Raw genomic sequence first — 16,027 nt, forward strand, 5'->3', positions numbered from 1 at the left:
TCAGGTTTTCAGGGTTTCAGCTTCCTCTAGGAGCCGGTCCGTTGTCATACGGTGCGTCTGACGGCGTGGTGGTTCCTCCTCCTTCTCAACTTCCCTATAGTCGAACAACGGGTGGAGGTCCTCCTCTTCTTCATCGTTGATTTCGCCGCCCCCAGTCAAATGCGGCTCGTGGATCGAAGTGGAGCCGCCACCGCTTGTTGGCGACGGGATAGCAAATGGCTGCCCATAATCCTCCATCCAGCCTTCCTCGTCGGAGGCTTCCCCGTCGTATTTCACTGGCTGGATAGGGGTAAATGTTGGGGAAGGAGACGAAGGTTGGGCTATAGGAGATGGCGGAGGTTGGATGAGAGATGGTGAAGGTGATGTAGGAGAGCTAGGTGGGATTTTTGTTTTAGAAGACGAAGCAGGCTCTTTAAACCGGGAAATCCCAAGTCTAGCTTTGAGTGCGGCATAAGCGGCCGCATTGTCCATCTCAGAGGGTATACTCCGGAGGATTTTATCGAGGCACCGTTGGGTCTCTTCGTCCACTGCGGGCGGTGGAGCGGCGGTGCTGGTTTGTGGTGGAAGTTGAGAGGATGGGCTAGGATTTTCAACTTGGGCCTGGAACGAGGTTTCCCGGTCGCCACTCTTGGCGCCGGCATCTGAGGATGAGGATGAAGTTGAAATTTGCTCAATCAACATTCTTACTGGTACTGGTGATGGAGATGATGATTTTTTTGGGCAAGGGTTCGGAACTTGGAGCAGTATGGGAGAATAAATGGAATGCACTGTGGTCGCTTTGGGTGAAAGTGAAATACGGTCCTGAAATCTGCCTATTATACTGATATTACGACTGTAGGGATCTCTGACATTGTGATCCCTGCGCTGTTCAAATTTCTGCGACTCTTCACGTACAGGTGCGCCCTTTTCAGAGTGCCAGCTGGCTTAGCTTCTCCGATACGCTTCCTCCTTCTCTTCAGGACGTCCTTTCATTGCGACAGTTGGCACTGCCTGACACCTCTCCAGTGACTGCGCACGTCCTTTCATCACCTGCCCTGATCAACGAAAGTACTGTACCACCAATTAAATTCGAATTGCAATGATCAAGTGGACAATTAATTCCATATTAAAACTCAAATAATTCCACTTGATCAGTCTCCTTCTTTACTATCGACTTTTAATTTTCCTAAGATTTAAAAACTAACACAAGAAAAACTATTTACACTAACTACAAAGGACTTGACCAGGTTCCCCTAGGACGTCACTTGATCAGTTTAATAGATTAAGAATTTGTTGCTTGATCAAGCAGACTACCCATGAGTACTCGATCACTCCTTTTACCTGCTCACTGGATAAGATTAGGCAGGATTAGTGGAATTTCTTCCACTATGCCCGCTTCGGTCTTGTCTCTGTAGGGCTCAACCCGTTGACTTTTTACCACGAATGGGAACGAATTGGGGGGTCTCCTGGGAGTATGTTTGCCTCTTGTGTGTGCATTGTCATGATGGTACGAGGGTCCGCCCATTTTGAATTCCGCCTCCTGGGTATCAGTTTGAGTTGACACTGGAAGAGTAGCTCTTTCTGCCCCACTTTGAGCTCTTCCTTTCTCAAAGCGGGGTCGAGTCTGCGTTGTCGATCAAGGTGGGATGTCACTCCTTCTTCTAATATGGCGGGATGCATGCACAGATCCACCACTTCTTGACCCAGCCTCAGTTCTTCCATCAATTTTCCTCCATGTCCTTGCAGATTTGGTTTGACTGGTTCTTGGTACGTCTGGTTGGACATGCTCTTGAGGGTAACTGGCGATGCAGGTAAAGACAATAGTTGTCTTGTAGGCGCGGGACTTTCCTTCAACATTCTTCTCAATGGGGCGTCTTGGTTAGGTGGTTTTTCGACCCTTGCTGGCTGAGTGATCTCTTTTAACTCAGCTAGTCATGGCGGCTTACAGAAATCCATAATTGCCCATTCAATGGCTTGATCATCCATTTCCCCAGTCATTGTTGCGTCGAACCATTCAGCTGCTTCCTTCTTAAGCTGTTCATCTTCAATGGAATCAGTGGACGGTCTTTTGAAGAGTTCCTTTCCTAGATACTTTTGCTCCCAAGGTCTGATAGTATCTACCGATTGTATGCTCTCACTGTCCCGTGGCTTTCTCACAGCTTTATCAATGTCGAATGTAAGTTGTTCACCATTAAAATCCAGATTCATCGTCTCATGGCGAACGTCTATGACTGTACTGGCTGTAGATAGGAATGGCCTTCCCAAAAGGACTCTAATAGACTCCTCCGCTCCTGGCTCTATCATCTTTATGACGAATAAGTCGGCGGGGTACCTGAATTTGTTTACCTTGACGATTTCATCTTCCAGAACTCCCTCTGGGTGAATGTAAGACCCGTCCGCTAGCTGTATCACCATACCAGTTTTGGCAAGCTTAGCTTCTCCCAGCTTTTCGTATATAGAATACGGCATGATATTGATGGAAGCCCCAAGGTCGCACATTGCGTGCTCCATTCGAACGTCTCTGATGGAAATTGGGAGTGTGAACACCCCTAGGTCAGTCATCTTCGGTGGAATATTACTTGGTTGGATCACCACGGCTACATTTTCTACTTCGACCGTCCTTCCTTTCTCAGTGACTTGATCAAGGACACTAGACTCTCCTTCTTCTGTACCTTGATCAAAGGCGCTGGACTCAGAGCCTTCTTCATGATTGGGTCCGTCTATGGGTGCTGGAGAACTCGCAGATGGGCTTTGATAAACTCTTCCTGATTTTAGAGATAATGCATTGACATTCTCTCGCCCAGTAGGTTGTTGTACTGTAGCTGAAATTTTTCCTTCATTCCCCCTCAGCTCGCCCAGTGACATCGCAACTTGTGAAAGTTGCTTTGTTAGCATATCTAGTGCAGCTCTTTGTTCTCTCTGGGCTTCTTGTATTTCTCGCATTGCATCATGGGGCTGATATGGGATCATCATATCTCCTGGACCTTCATTTTGTTGTTTGCTATATCTCTGATTAAAAGGACCTCCTCCATGGCCTTGTTGACGGTAGCCGGAAGGTTCATACTGCTCTGGCTGGTTCTGAGGGTAATGATTTTGTTGGTTCCCTTGGAAGTATTGTGGGTTCCCTGGGGTTGTCTTCCCTGATTGCTTGACTGAAGGCCTTGGTGTTGGTACCCCCAGTTTCCTTCCTGTTGTCGACTTGACCAGTTAGGTTGTCCTCCACTTGACCAGTTGCCCTGCTGCCCCGCGGACCAGCTCCCCTGACCGCCTTGTATCCTATTACCTCCATCCTGTGGCCTTTCCTGAACGCGTGCGGGCCAATTGGGCTGCCCTTCGGTGAATTGTAAATATTGTTGCGCTGGTTGCAGTGGCTGGTTTTGATTTGGATCACTCCATCTGAAGTTAGGATGGTCTCTCCATGGCACATCTCTCTGTTTGCCCTGGATCCAGTTGCCATTCGCATTCCAGTGGCCGACGACATTCACTTGGGCTTGTGGCTCCGCCTCAGGGGGAAACTCGCAATAGTAATAGTGATGCTCTTCAGGCGGTGGTGGCGGCGCATACTGCTGCTCTTTGGGTGCTGGTGGCGGAGGTGCTCTGGATTTCTCTACTGCCTCAAGCAGCTTCTTCTCCATCTGCTCAAATCAAGCCTCCAGCTTTTCGTCATTGCGCACCTCGGCTGCGTGCACCGCACCCCTTCTGTACTGGCCACGGGATGTCTCGTACGACCACTTAGCCTCGATCAGCCTCTCTAGGATGTTTTTGGCTTGGATGAATGAGGTCTTTGAGAAATCCCCTTGGGCTGCTAGGTTGAGATCATTCTTGCTATCGACTGTCAGTCCACCGTAGAAGATCGAGTAGATCTCCCGCTCCCCCAGCTTGGGGTTAGGGCATGCTTGAAGCAGCCCTTGGAATCTATCCCAATACTGGCCGAGGGGCTCATCGTACTCCTGTCTGGCTTCTGTAATCTCCCGCTTGAGGGCACGCATTTTTTACGCTGGAAAGAAGCGATCGAGGAATATCATTCCGAACTCGGCCCATGTTTTGATGGACCCTTCTGGCAGTCTCGACAGCCATACTCCAGCTTCACCCTTCAAAACGAAAGGGATGGCTTTCAGCCTATAATCTTCAGACGTAGATCCAGCCGGTACGGGCTGGATATCACAGTATCGGCAAAATTCTTCCAGGAAGGCGTACGGGAATTCTTTTGAAAGGTCATAAAAATGGGACAAAACGGCCAGTACTCCTGACTTGATCACGATGGTCCGCATCCCAAGAGTAACGACAATGGCATGGGTGGGCTCCTTTTCATCATGTGCGTGCAGGGAACCAATTCCTGAGTCGTTGTAGACGAGGGCCATCTCTGCTTCTGTTTGTTCAAGTGGTGGTGGTCTAGGTTGCGCGTTCTGCTCTCCTTCTTCTTCGCTGGTTAGTTGATCAGCGGCTGCTGCTGGGCTAGTGCGGCTCTATAACGAGTGGTAACTACGTCGGCTTCCTGGACTCTCCAATGAGCGTTAGTGCCTCTGTGTATAAGAGGGTGATTCCAGTGGCCGCCGCGGTGGTACATACTCATCAACAGAAGAAAAACAAATGGGAAAATAAAGAAAGAAAATTATATACACCTATGCGCTACACACAAACATAAAATAACACCATGCTTCCCTAGCAACGGCGCCATTTTGGCGGACTGGCGAAAATGGGGTTTTTTTTATTCAAGTTATATGGAAGAGATAACTGAACCGAATGGATCAGTTAGCAAATGTCGTTTCCACTTGATCAAGTTGATATCGCTTTCGCACGCCACCAATGTAATTTATAAACTCCCAATTTTACACTACTTTAATAGTAAAGCGGCAAGTTCGGGGTCGATCCCACAGAGAAGCTAGTGTATCAAGTGTGTGAGTAGTGAACAGGGGGTTGGCTGCTGCCACGCTTTACTTTTGGGAGTTTTTAACTACTGATTTTAACTTAGGCAGAAAAGTAACTAACTACTTGCTCAAGGGAACTTTAACTACTGGGTCAAGTAAATCTCAGACTGGAATGAAAATTAACTACTCAGAACAGTAAACACGATGATGAAAACGAAAGCAACTTTGATTAAAACTAAAACTCATAACAGTACAACGTGAAATTTAAACTAAGCTAACACTTCGGAACTACGAAAGCAAGTAAACCGAGGAGATCCTCGACGGGAAACTTAAGAATACGCCGACAGATATCAAGTATTCTGCAGCGCTCCTTCAATCGCCCTTTCTAACTAAGCATTACTTTATCTAAGCAATCTAGGGAACTGAACTAGAGAGCTAAACTAAACTAAACTAAAGACGGAAAGTAAAGGATCCCCCCTTTTAATGTGGTGACACATCCTCTATTTATAGGCTCGGCACGACCTCTGGCTGGATTATGATCTTGGCAGGGGTTATTCGCTTATGCTGAGAGTGAGCGACTCATTGATTGATATGTGCTTTCCTTCTAGAATGACAACGCTTTTCAGTAACAGATTCATGACTCAGCGTCGTCCTTGCGTCTCATATATCAGCACGTGTCCCCTTCTAGAACATTGTCCTTTATAACAGAATGATGCGCACCATCCAGCTCATTGTCTCACATGTCCTTCTGGAAGCCAGTGGTCCCTTCCTTGACTGCTTGATTACCCCCTTGATCAACTCCCCCGATTCCTGGCCTTTTCGCCTATTGTACTTACTTGATCAGTTTGGTCTTGTTGCCTTGGTCAAGCGGCATTCCTACACATTTAACACTTGCTTTACGCGATAAAACCGATCAAGTCGCGTACATTTTACCCCTAAACCGATGCATGAAATGAGCCTTATCATATGGTATGCCGAAACATTCGGTAAGGCAAAGGTATAGTTTTTACTTGTACTTAATTTTTTGTATGGTATAACAGTTTGATATACCGTACTGACCCACCCATAGGTTGGATAAGAGAACTTTTAACGATGACAAAACCATTATTAATTATCTATTGTTTTGTCAATAGGTGAGAGTATTTCACAATTCAAAGTGTGGGATATTATTTGTGGACCTATCATAAGTGGGCCCAGCTTAATTGTTTTGACTTTTGGGCAATTGGCCCAAATGGCATGTGATGGCCCAAATGCTTGTTAGCCCATAACTTACCCGAGCGTCACCGATGGCTGCCACGTGGCGCTCCACACGGATTGAGAGTGGGAGCCATCGGAGGCAGAGTGTGCTTCTTCTGTGGGGTTAAACCTCTCGACCTTTTGTTTCATCTCTCATTCACTCTCACTTACAGATCCACTTACAGATCCTTGAGGATCTGTTGTTCTTGTGATACTAACACTTTTATTCAGTGTGCAGGTGATACTAGTTGGACGACTTGGACTTGAGTTGAGGGTTCCGATTGTATCTTGTACTTGTAGTTGTGAAGTGATTTGTATCTTGGTCTTTTGTTTAAGAGATTGATCATCTCTTGACTAAATATACAAGAGGTCTCAGTAATTAGTGAATGATGCGATCTGATCCCTACAGTGGCTCGGGGTTTGGTGAATTGCGCTTGTATATTCTCCTTATTTCTGCATGACCTCGACCGAGACCTATGGTGACATGTAACATGTATGGTCTTGGTCTAGTATTCTTGGTTTGAGGGGAGGTTTAACAGGGTTGCAAACCATATCCCACATCAGAGAATGAGTAAGAGTTGCAAACATATATATAGACTACCCCCAACTCCATTAGTATGAGGTCTTTTGGGGAGTATCCCAAGAGCTAAACCGAGAGGACTTTGCCCAAAGTGGACAATATCATACTAATGTGGAGTTCAAGTGTGCACCACTGAACCCTAACATAAAGAATCATGACATCGTGCACTACAAAAAAGATTTTATCAAGTAACGAATTAGGAACAGGAAAGGTACTCGACAATTTCCGAGCACATTCTAAGCACTATTACTATTTTCGAGTACTTTTTGCATACACAAAAGAGTAGTCAGAATCTTCAAAAAATTCTATAATTTGCTAACACTTAACATACATAGTCAACATGCTTGGAAAGTATTTCGGAGGTAAAAAAATTTGGTGTATCGTTGCGAGTCATTTTCAAGCAACGGACACAATCTTCGTTATTACTAGAGATTTTAGACAATGTAATTTTAAAGAAATTAATTTAATTAATTATTATTCCACCAACGTTTTTCAAGCACTGTCTCTATACATGTACAAATGTTCTAGGAAATGTCCGAGCACTTGTACTATGTGCTCAAAATTTATGAGCACCTACATATGTGCTCCGAGCACTTGTACATGTGCTCGAAAATATTAAGATTTTATACATGCTCTTTCTTTCTTGAAAACATTTATTGCTCTGTATATAAATGTGCTGGGTTTAAGTATAAAACCAATGCATAGCTAGTGGAAGGTCTACTTTGTCAAAATCTAAGGTTTGGCCGTTTTGGGGTTCAAAATCTAACTCAATCTTTTAGTTTATTTTCATTTTCACTTTTTTTTGTTTGTTCACTAATAATATTTATTTTCATTTTTCAAATGAAATCTAAATTTAGTAGAATATTAATTTAACTGGCATACTAGTTTGATTTCTATTTGAAACAACGGTCCGTTTTGCATCTAATGAAAATTAAAATTGAAAGAATTGTGAGTTGTGGAGTAACTTGGAAACCAAAAATTTGAGCAAGGCATAAAATGTATAGCCCCAAAAATCATATTGCGACTAATGTGCAAAATTAAGTATTGAATTAGGAGGTGACATGATTCGTAAAAATATTGACATGTTTGGCTCCCAACCGAAAAAACGGCATTTTATCTCATAATTAATCGTACGAATTTAATTATGTTGTAATTTGGTATGTTAAGTGGGGCATCTTTTTCTTTCCCTCTTTAATTAGTGTTTGTTTTCACGTGATTAGCTTTTTTCATGCCTTTGCCTAAAGCAAAACTTTTTTCACTTTTGTCATGACCAACTTTTTGAGTTCTGAGATTCCTTTTTCTCTCTTATATTATGGCTAAACCTAATTAATACTCTTACAAATTACTACAGTAACTTTCCATTTATTAAATTAAATACATTGAATTGAATAGAAAGGATTGATAAAAGGAGTTTATGGAGATAGATGAGTGTGCTTACGTATCTATTTTCAAAATGACACATAATTTAGATTTTTTATGAAAATACTATACGTTTAAGAATTTAAAAATTCAAATGTCATCTACACCTTACAACTACAATTACAAAGTGCAATTTTTTTAAGACAATTTATCTCTCTTAACAAGTACAATTATATGTTGAACCATGAAAGTTTGGACTTTCAGCATAATATCCATCTGTGGAACCCATTAGCTTTGTTTTGCCCTTTTAGCTGACAAAACAAAATGATTGCTTTTATTCTCCTCTTATTACATTTGTCGACCATTGTCTTGCCTCGAAATTTTTTTTAGAGTGATGCTAAATGGTCATAATGTTACTGGCCATAAAACTAAAAAAGTAGTAAAAAATAGTACATTAAATGCTAATTTACTTGAAATTAGTTCAGCTTAAAAGTATCAATATTTCTGAGACTAATATACCCTTGTGCACAAATAACAAACTAAGTCATTAAATATCTTAAAAAATTGAACATGTAAATCCTTTTCGTTTCTTCTATGTTTGCTTTCTTCTTCTATTTTTTTATACTTCTATTTATTATTTTAATTGCTTAGTATGTATAGTTACTTTTCAAGTCAGTATATAAATACGTTTCGTTTTATGTTTTCTTTTTTTACAGTTATTTGTTTTCTAGTGTATATTATTATTTTAATTGTTTAATATGTATAAATTACTTTTGAAATCAGAATATAAATATCTTCATGATATTAAAATTCTATAAATATTAAAAGTATACTACTATACTTAACATTAACATTTAAATAACTTATAAATAAAATAGATGTAAACATGTACAATTATTTTTAGGTAGATATTTTCAATATTAAAAGTATATATAGAAAAACATAGTATTATTCTTAATTAAAATATAAAATTTATGGTGGAGATAAATAGGCCAAAACATAAGCAATTGGACCTTATATAAGTACCTTTTTGCTAGTGCGCACTCTCACTCTATGTTGGACAACTTTTAAGACATTTGAAAATCAAATTCTTAAACACAAAAACCAAAACAAATATATAATTTTTTGTTTAAAAAAATATTATTAAAAATAAATAAGCTATACCAAATAAGTTGTTACTATGTACGAGGTATTACATTTATAAATATTAGTAGTATAAAGTATGATACTATAGACTCCTTCAAAGCAATGAATCTTTATTGTAGTGTAAACAAAAGTAATTTAAAACTACAATATTATATCAATCGAATTTTTATTTTTAAAATTCAATCTCCAATATATTTTTCGGATTCAAATTCTGTTAAAGGGTCGGTGAAATAAGAAGGCAAAATTACAATATGACATAATATGAAAAATTATATTTTATAGTTCAATTGTACACAAAAATATAATGATCATTTAGTATAATAATTTATATTCATAGCATAAGTTGTGTTATGTACGAATCTCAGTTGATATTGAAATTTGAAGTAAAAAATTGAGAAAAGGATAATTAAGTAAAATTATCTTAGCACTAACTATTACTATTAATTTATTGCATTGACTTTTATAATTATTTACAAAAATGCCATTGTGTGGCTGGCCACATTATGACTGCATAGCATTATTCATATTTTTATTTGCGAGGTCCAAGTTTGTTTGTCCAAATTAAAATGATATATTGCAATTGTAACATAAATATGAGACACATGTATCTTTAGTTCTTTAAAAAATAGTGCCAAAAAAAGAACTAAAGATACAATAGTTGAAACATAAAATAATTGTAGGACAAAAAAATAGAGGCAATATGGCATAAAGACATCATGTTAATAAATCAGTTCATATCTATTAATGTAGAAAAGATGATTTTCAATAATATTTTCACGATTATTCGAATATTTAAGAATAATTTAAATTAAAAAAGTAAAACACAAATTTGAAACAGTCAAAATTTTGAAAAAAAGGTAGTGCGGTGGGGTGGTGCTAAGCGAGAAGCGAAAGCGATAAAGTATATAATCTAATTTGTAATCACTCATTTTTGCAGCTTAAGTTTGTCCAAATGTGCTCGACTCGATCGTGATGGAGTGCGTTGTGGGTGGCGGAATTGCGAGGCAACTCCCAACGTCATAGGTATTCGCAAAATGGTGGCAGCACACCTTAGTGCGTGGAGTTGGTTGTAGATGAGACTCATACTTGTATTCAAAGGAAAATATTGATGGAGAATTGGAGATGATTGTAAAAGTTGTAAAAAATGAATTTGGATGAAGAGATATTTGTAAGTGTAAATACAAGATATTGGAGGATTAAAAATGCAAAAAAATAGGTAAAAAATCATTGGGTAACAATATATAGCAAATTATTCAAACTTTGTACTATTATTCATGTTTAAGTTAAATATATGCAATGTCATTTTGTGCCTAACAAACACACAATAGAGTTTTGCAGTGCATGTTCATTCTAGATTTCCTTAAATTTTCTAGATTGAATTATACATTCAGAAATCAATCATCTTTTTTTTGATAAAGCTAACATTATGAACAATCATCTATCCCACTCCTAAAACAAATGACAGACTTCAAATCTTTTTACATAACTTTTATAGATGCTACATAACAGCATCAATAGATCTCATGAAGATTGAGCTACATTATTTACCATTCCATCATGGCCACATTTGCAAATATTCATTCATCCATGATTTAAAGTGTCCTTGTGTATTTCAACATATGTAACATCGAATAAACTTTTAAGATTTTGTCAGTATGCAAAAGGAGTACACTGTCAGATTTTAAGATATTATATTACTGAATGCAACAACTGCAAAGAGGAAAAAAACTGCACAACAAATAAACCAATTTAAATAAAAGCATTATATATATTACACCTGAGTCAGTGATCAAAGATATTTTCACATAATGATGATCAACTGGTATTATCAATTGAAAAAGCAAAATCTCTCATTTTTAAAAGCAGAGTAAAAATTAGGCAGGCAACATTAGTACATAATTGTTCATGAGAAAAAAGTTAAAAAAAATGCGAAGAAAACTGGAAGAGTCAGCATAATCACCTTTTTCATTCGTCAACCTTCACATAAACAGAAATCAGGGATGAGTAGTGAAATTTTGCAGCTTAACTTGCAAAGATGTCACAGAGATGTATACCATTGTCGGCGCAGATCAATTTGTTTCAGTTGAAATTGGCAAGGGTGCGTGCGCGTTGATCAGAGCCAGGCTGACTGCTGTAGGAAAAAGGAAAGAATGATTTCAATATGCAAATAAAAAATATACAACAAAATTGATGAACAAAAGATTGTCGGTACCTTCTGGTTCCGTTCTCAACCAGTCTTGCCCACATACCAAAGCTTCTCTAGTATCTGGAGTTAGCGAGCTATGTTCCTGGTCTAGTGTTCTGCCCCTGTTGCTGAATGCTACCTCTGGTCCAAGAGTAGGAACGGGAATAGCAAGAATATCTCGCGCCATCACAGACAAGATCGGATACCTTGGTGTATGAACTTTCCACCAATTTAATATGCTGAAATCACAATTGCGGGGAAATACAGGCTCCTCTAGGTACTTCTCTAAATCTGATGACATGCACTGACTCTGGGAAGTTTCGTACAGGAACTTGTCGAAACCCTTAAGTTTACCTCTAGAAGCACTGCTGGTACTGGGTAAGCTGCTGCCAGATAAAACTGAATCTTGATCGGGAGAAGATGATGCCATCAAGTATTCAGTAAAGAGTTCCATAAGACCAGCAGCAACTTCTTTGATGCGATCAGGGGCGGTGCTGCCATAGATTTGTCCATAGTAGTACTCGACCAACTTCATTTTGAAACGAGGATCTAGAATTACTGCAATAGCTAAAGCCATGCTACACTTGCTCCAATACGTGTCAAATCTGTCTTTCATCTTTAAGGCTACACTACTAAGAAAATCATCAGGGCTCCTACACCACTCAATTAGTTGAATGTGCATATCACATATCTCCGAAAAAAATATGTTGGCAGTTGGATACTTGTTTCCTACTACAATGGTAGTAAAGTCGAGAAGAAATTTCAGGAAACCTGCAATAGAACTAGCACATTCCCATTCTGTTTCAGATAAAGCTTTTGTGTAGGAGGAATCATGCTCTAGCAAAAGAGAAAAGGCACCCCTGTATTCTATTGCCGATTCAAGCATCAGGTACGTAGATTTCCACTGCATCGGACAGTCGAGTACCAGACGCCTAACACTGCTGATTCCTGCTTGTTGAGCGATTTCATTAAATTTTCCAAGTAATGTTTGTGTACTCTTGACGTGCCTTACACTCTCACGAATTTTATGTATCAAGTCGTGACATGCTTCCATGACTTCTTGCACAATGGACTTCAAAAGATGGGTAACACATCGAACATCAAATAACTCACCATCCTTGAAAAATGGTCTAGTCTGGGATAACCAGTCCTTAATCCTGAACACCATAATTTCATGGGCAGAACAATCATCAAATGTCATGGAAAACAACTTGTGGTCAATGGCCCAGTCTGTCAAACTCTTGATAACAACTTCAGAAAGAACCTCATCAGTATGAGATGGATCCAATGATATGAAATTAAGCATCTTCTTTTGTAGCCTCCAGTCGTCATCAATGTAATTAGCAGTAAGGCACACATATCCAGCACTTTCACTTGAACACCACATGTCAACAGCAAGGCTGATTCTACCATGAAAATGGCGAATTGCCTCATATAACTTATGTTTCTCCTTGTTGTAGATGGTAAGGCAATCCATCTCTATGGCTCCATCGTTGTTGTTAACCTCAAATAACGGCTGGAGATTCTTGACAAATATTTTAAATCCAACATGGTTCACCATTGCCAGGGGATAACCATGTAGCATAATCATTCGAGCAAGATCCAACCGACTGCGCTCTTGATCAAATTTAACACTTCCCAAATTGATTGTTTGGATAGCTTCTTCTTTCTTCTGCTCATGTTCGAACTTAAGAGGCATAGGATTGAGGATTTCATCTTTTATTCTACCGTCGTCATAGCTGATGGCTGCTACAGCAAGATTACTTTGACGGAGAGGACTCTGACTAGTTTCATTTCTCTTCCTCTTTGCAGAAAGTATTTGAGAAACATCAAAATTTGACCTCTTCAGGCACCGCACCAAATGATTTCTCAAATGAGTCGTACCACTGTTACTCGACCCACTCAGTTTCTTTTTGCAATGGATGCAGACAGCATACTGTGCATCTGCCTTCCTGACTCTTTCAAAATGATTCCAGACAATAGAAGTCAACCTTTTTGTTTTCTTGGCGGGGACCTCATTTATTATTTCCATAACAAGGACTAGGTACTAAAACAACTACTCTGTGTCAACGGTTTTAAACTGAAGTCATAATCGAACTTCTCTCAGGATGGAGAGCAACGACGACTTAACCATCATTCATTTTATACCTGAATTCAAGAAAATTAAGAGAACATGATTCGGCAGTTAGATAACAACAGATTAACCAAGCAAAGATGTATTGAGAATTACGGACAAAGTGATGCATAAATGAGCATCCACATCGAAAAGTAGTCACATTCAAAAGCACAACATATTAACATGAAAAGGAACCGCAAGGTCGACCAGAATCAATACAAAAAATAACTACTCCAGTAGTATATAACAAAACAAAAGTACTCGACATGTGTTTCAAAGATGCATTATATCGAAAAAAGAAAAGAAAGATACATACTTTTTCACAGGAGATGGATCACATCATAAGATTATGGCATACACATACCGGCAAATTAACTTTCAACAAGATATTCACACATGATATCAGAGAAGACATACACCTATTACATCCTCTCGCTATGGTCTTAAAACCCGAAATGAGACTAATAAACCCCCCCCCCCCCCATCTCCGCCTACACCATGAACCTCTGAAACGTCTGTTCAGAATTTTTTTTTAATGATTTTCTATATTTAATTTTATGATGATTTTTGAGCAGTTGATCCGAATATAATGATCGCGACGCTGAAAATGGAGGCTCAAAAACCTGTAGAAAACTGGAGGTCTTCAAACATTACTCAATCAATTGAATTTTGACAATTCACACACATTAACTCGATACAAATTTGATTCTTGATCAGATTATCCAGAAATAAAACAATTTGCACGAGATCACAGAAATTACAACTCTACAACCCATAAAAAATTCATCTAGATGCTCTAATCCACAAAGGATCGTGGACAACGACAGATCAAAAAGCGTGAATTTCGTAATGGTTCAACAAATTCAGGACAGAAAAAGGCTCGAAAGCCGAATTGCATCATCACGAAAACGGGTCGGATCTAAAGCGCAAGAGGAGATGTATTGAACCTGACAATTTTCCGGCAGCGGGATCCGACCGGAGGACCCGAAATCACGAAAAGGGTTAGGGTTTGGATCTGAGATGTTTTGGTGGAGTTGGATTGTGATATGGAGCGGATTTCTGGTTTGGTGGATCCGGTTGTTTGCTTCCGGGTCGGGTTTATAAGATTTGATTTTATAACTGAAAAATGTAAGTAAATATAAATTGTGTAGTTATTCATCTAATCATGCATGAAAACGTTATTGAGACTATAAATCTTCTTCTGATTATGTTACAATCCAATCACTATATTTATATTTTAGAAGCCAGAGCTTATTTATGATTATAATAATTTATATAGGGATGGATACTAGCACCTAATATCATGCAGCTTTCAAAAAACTGATTTTTTCCCACGAACTTTGAAATTGGCAAATAATATCACAAACTTTACCCCGATTTTGTTATTTCTCACTAGTGAAAAAATTTCGGCTATATTAATAGATTGAAAAACAAATTTGGTGGGTATGCTTCAAGAAAAACTATTCTCAAATATTGAAAATCTTGAAACTCTCAAAGTTGTTATCGAGAAATTACGAAAAAAATATGTATCATGATATTATTTGCCGGAATTTTTTCATTGGTGGGAAATAACAAACTCGGAGTAAAGTTCATGATATTATTTGTCAATTTCAAAGTTCGTCGAAAAAATTCAACTTTTTTAAAATTTCATGATATTAGATGCCAATATCCCTTTTATATAAAATCTACATATTTTTTATGAACATTATGTCGAACAAATTCCAAACTAAAAAAATTCATAAAAAAAGTCAATATATGTTTTTTACTAATTTTTGAAATAAGTGGAAAACCACATGGTAAGAATTAATGATAAATTGTAACAAATCCTTAAAAATATATTCCAAAAATTTCCTTCAAATATATAAAGGAAAAAAAATCACTCCATCCGTTCCACAAGAATATGCACTTTTAGTAGGGCACGAGTTTTAATACACAATTTATAAAGTAAGAGAGAAGTAGAAAGAACGTATTTTTAGTGGAGAATGAGTCTCACCTCATTAGAGAGAAAAGTGCTTCCAAATTTAGAAAGTGAATATTCTTGTGGGACGGATGAAGTACTCCCTCAGTCCCACCACAAATTATCAACTTTCCATTTTGGGTTGTCTCATTACAAGTGATTGATTTCCCCTTCTAGCAAATTTCTCTCTTACTTAATTCCACTTCTCTTACTTTATTCTCTATTGGTCTCTCTTACTTTTTCCTCTCTCATACTTTATTCTCTATTGGTCTCTCTTACTTTTTCCTCTCTCATACTTTATTCATTCCACTTTAACTCAATAAACAAGTATCATTTTCTTACATCCTGTGTCCAAAGAAATTCATCACTTGTGATGAGACGAAGGGAAACTATTTTAGTGGCAATATAATAGCCAATAAAATTGAATATATTACTCTCTATGTTCCATAGTAGTAGATGCGTTTCTTTTCGGCACGAGATTTAAGAAAAATTGTGTTAAGTGAGTTAGGTAAAAGAAGAATAAAGTTGAAAATGAAAAAGGTAGAGAGATGAAGAGAGAATAAAGTAAGGGAGAGTAAAATAAGTGAGAAGAAATGTGTTG

General features: G+C 38.6%; 2 protein-coding genes across 5 annotated transcripts; both read right to left on the minus strand.

Annotated features, from left to right (window-relative positions):
- On the minus strand, positions 1-681 carry LOC121803954 (lysine-rich arabinogalactan protein 19-like). The gene has a single exon (XM_042203523.1). It carries the CDS (start codon positions 679-681, stop codon positions 1-3), a length of 681 nt encoding a protein of 226 aa, XP_042059457.1.
- A 10,216-nt stretch (positions 682-10,897) lies between these two features.
- On the minus strand, positions 10,898-14,553 carry LOC121805353 (zinc finger BED domain-containing protein RICESLEEPER 1-like). Of its 4 annotated transcripts, none has more exons than XM_042205169.1 (4): positions 14,417-14,553; positions 11,381-13,501; positions 11,223-11,296; positions 10,898-11,145 (listed from the first exon to the last, which is right to left on the minus strand). In XM_042205169.1, the coding sequence occupies exons 2-3, from the start codon at positions 13,383-13,385 to the stop codon at positions 11,238-11,240; spliced, it is 2,064 nt and encodes a 687-aa protein (XP_042061103.1). In that variant the 5' UTR covers positions 13,386-13,501; positions 14,417-14,553; the 3' UTR covers positions 10,898-11,145; positions 11,223-11,237. The 4 variants fall into 4 exon arrangements, with proteins under 4 accessions (XP_042061103.1, XP_042061101.1, XP_042061102.1 ...); XM_042205167.1 differs by having other exon boundaries at positions 11,223-11,299; XM_042205168.1 differs by having other exon boundaries at positions 10,898-11,296.
- Positions 14,554-16,027: the final 1,474 nt, after the last annotated feature.

The sequence above is a fragment of the Salvia splendens genome, chromosome 5 (genome assembly GCF_004379255.2).
Source record: "Salvia splendens isolate huo1 chromosome 5, SspV2, whole genome shotgun sequence".
NCBI lineage: Eukaryota > Viridiplantae > Streptophyta > Magnoliopsida > Lamiales > Lamiaceae > Salvia > Salvia splendens.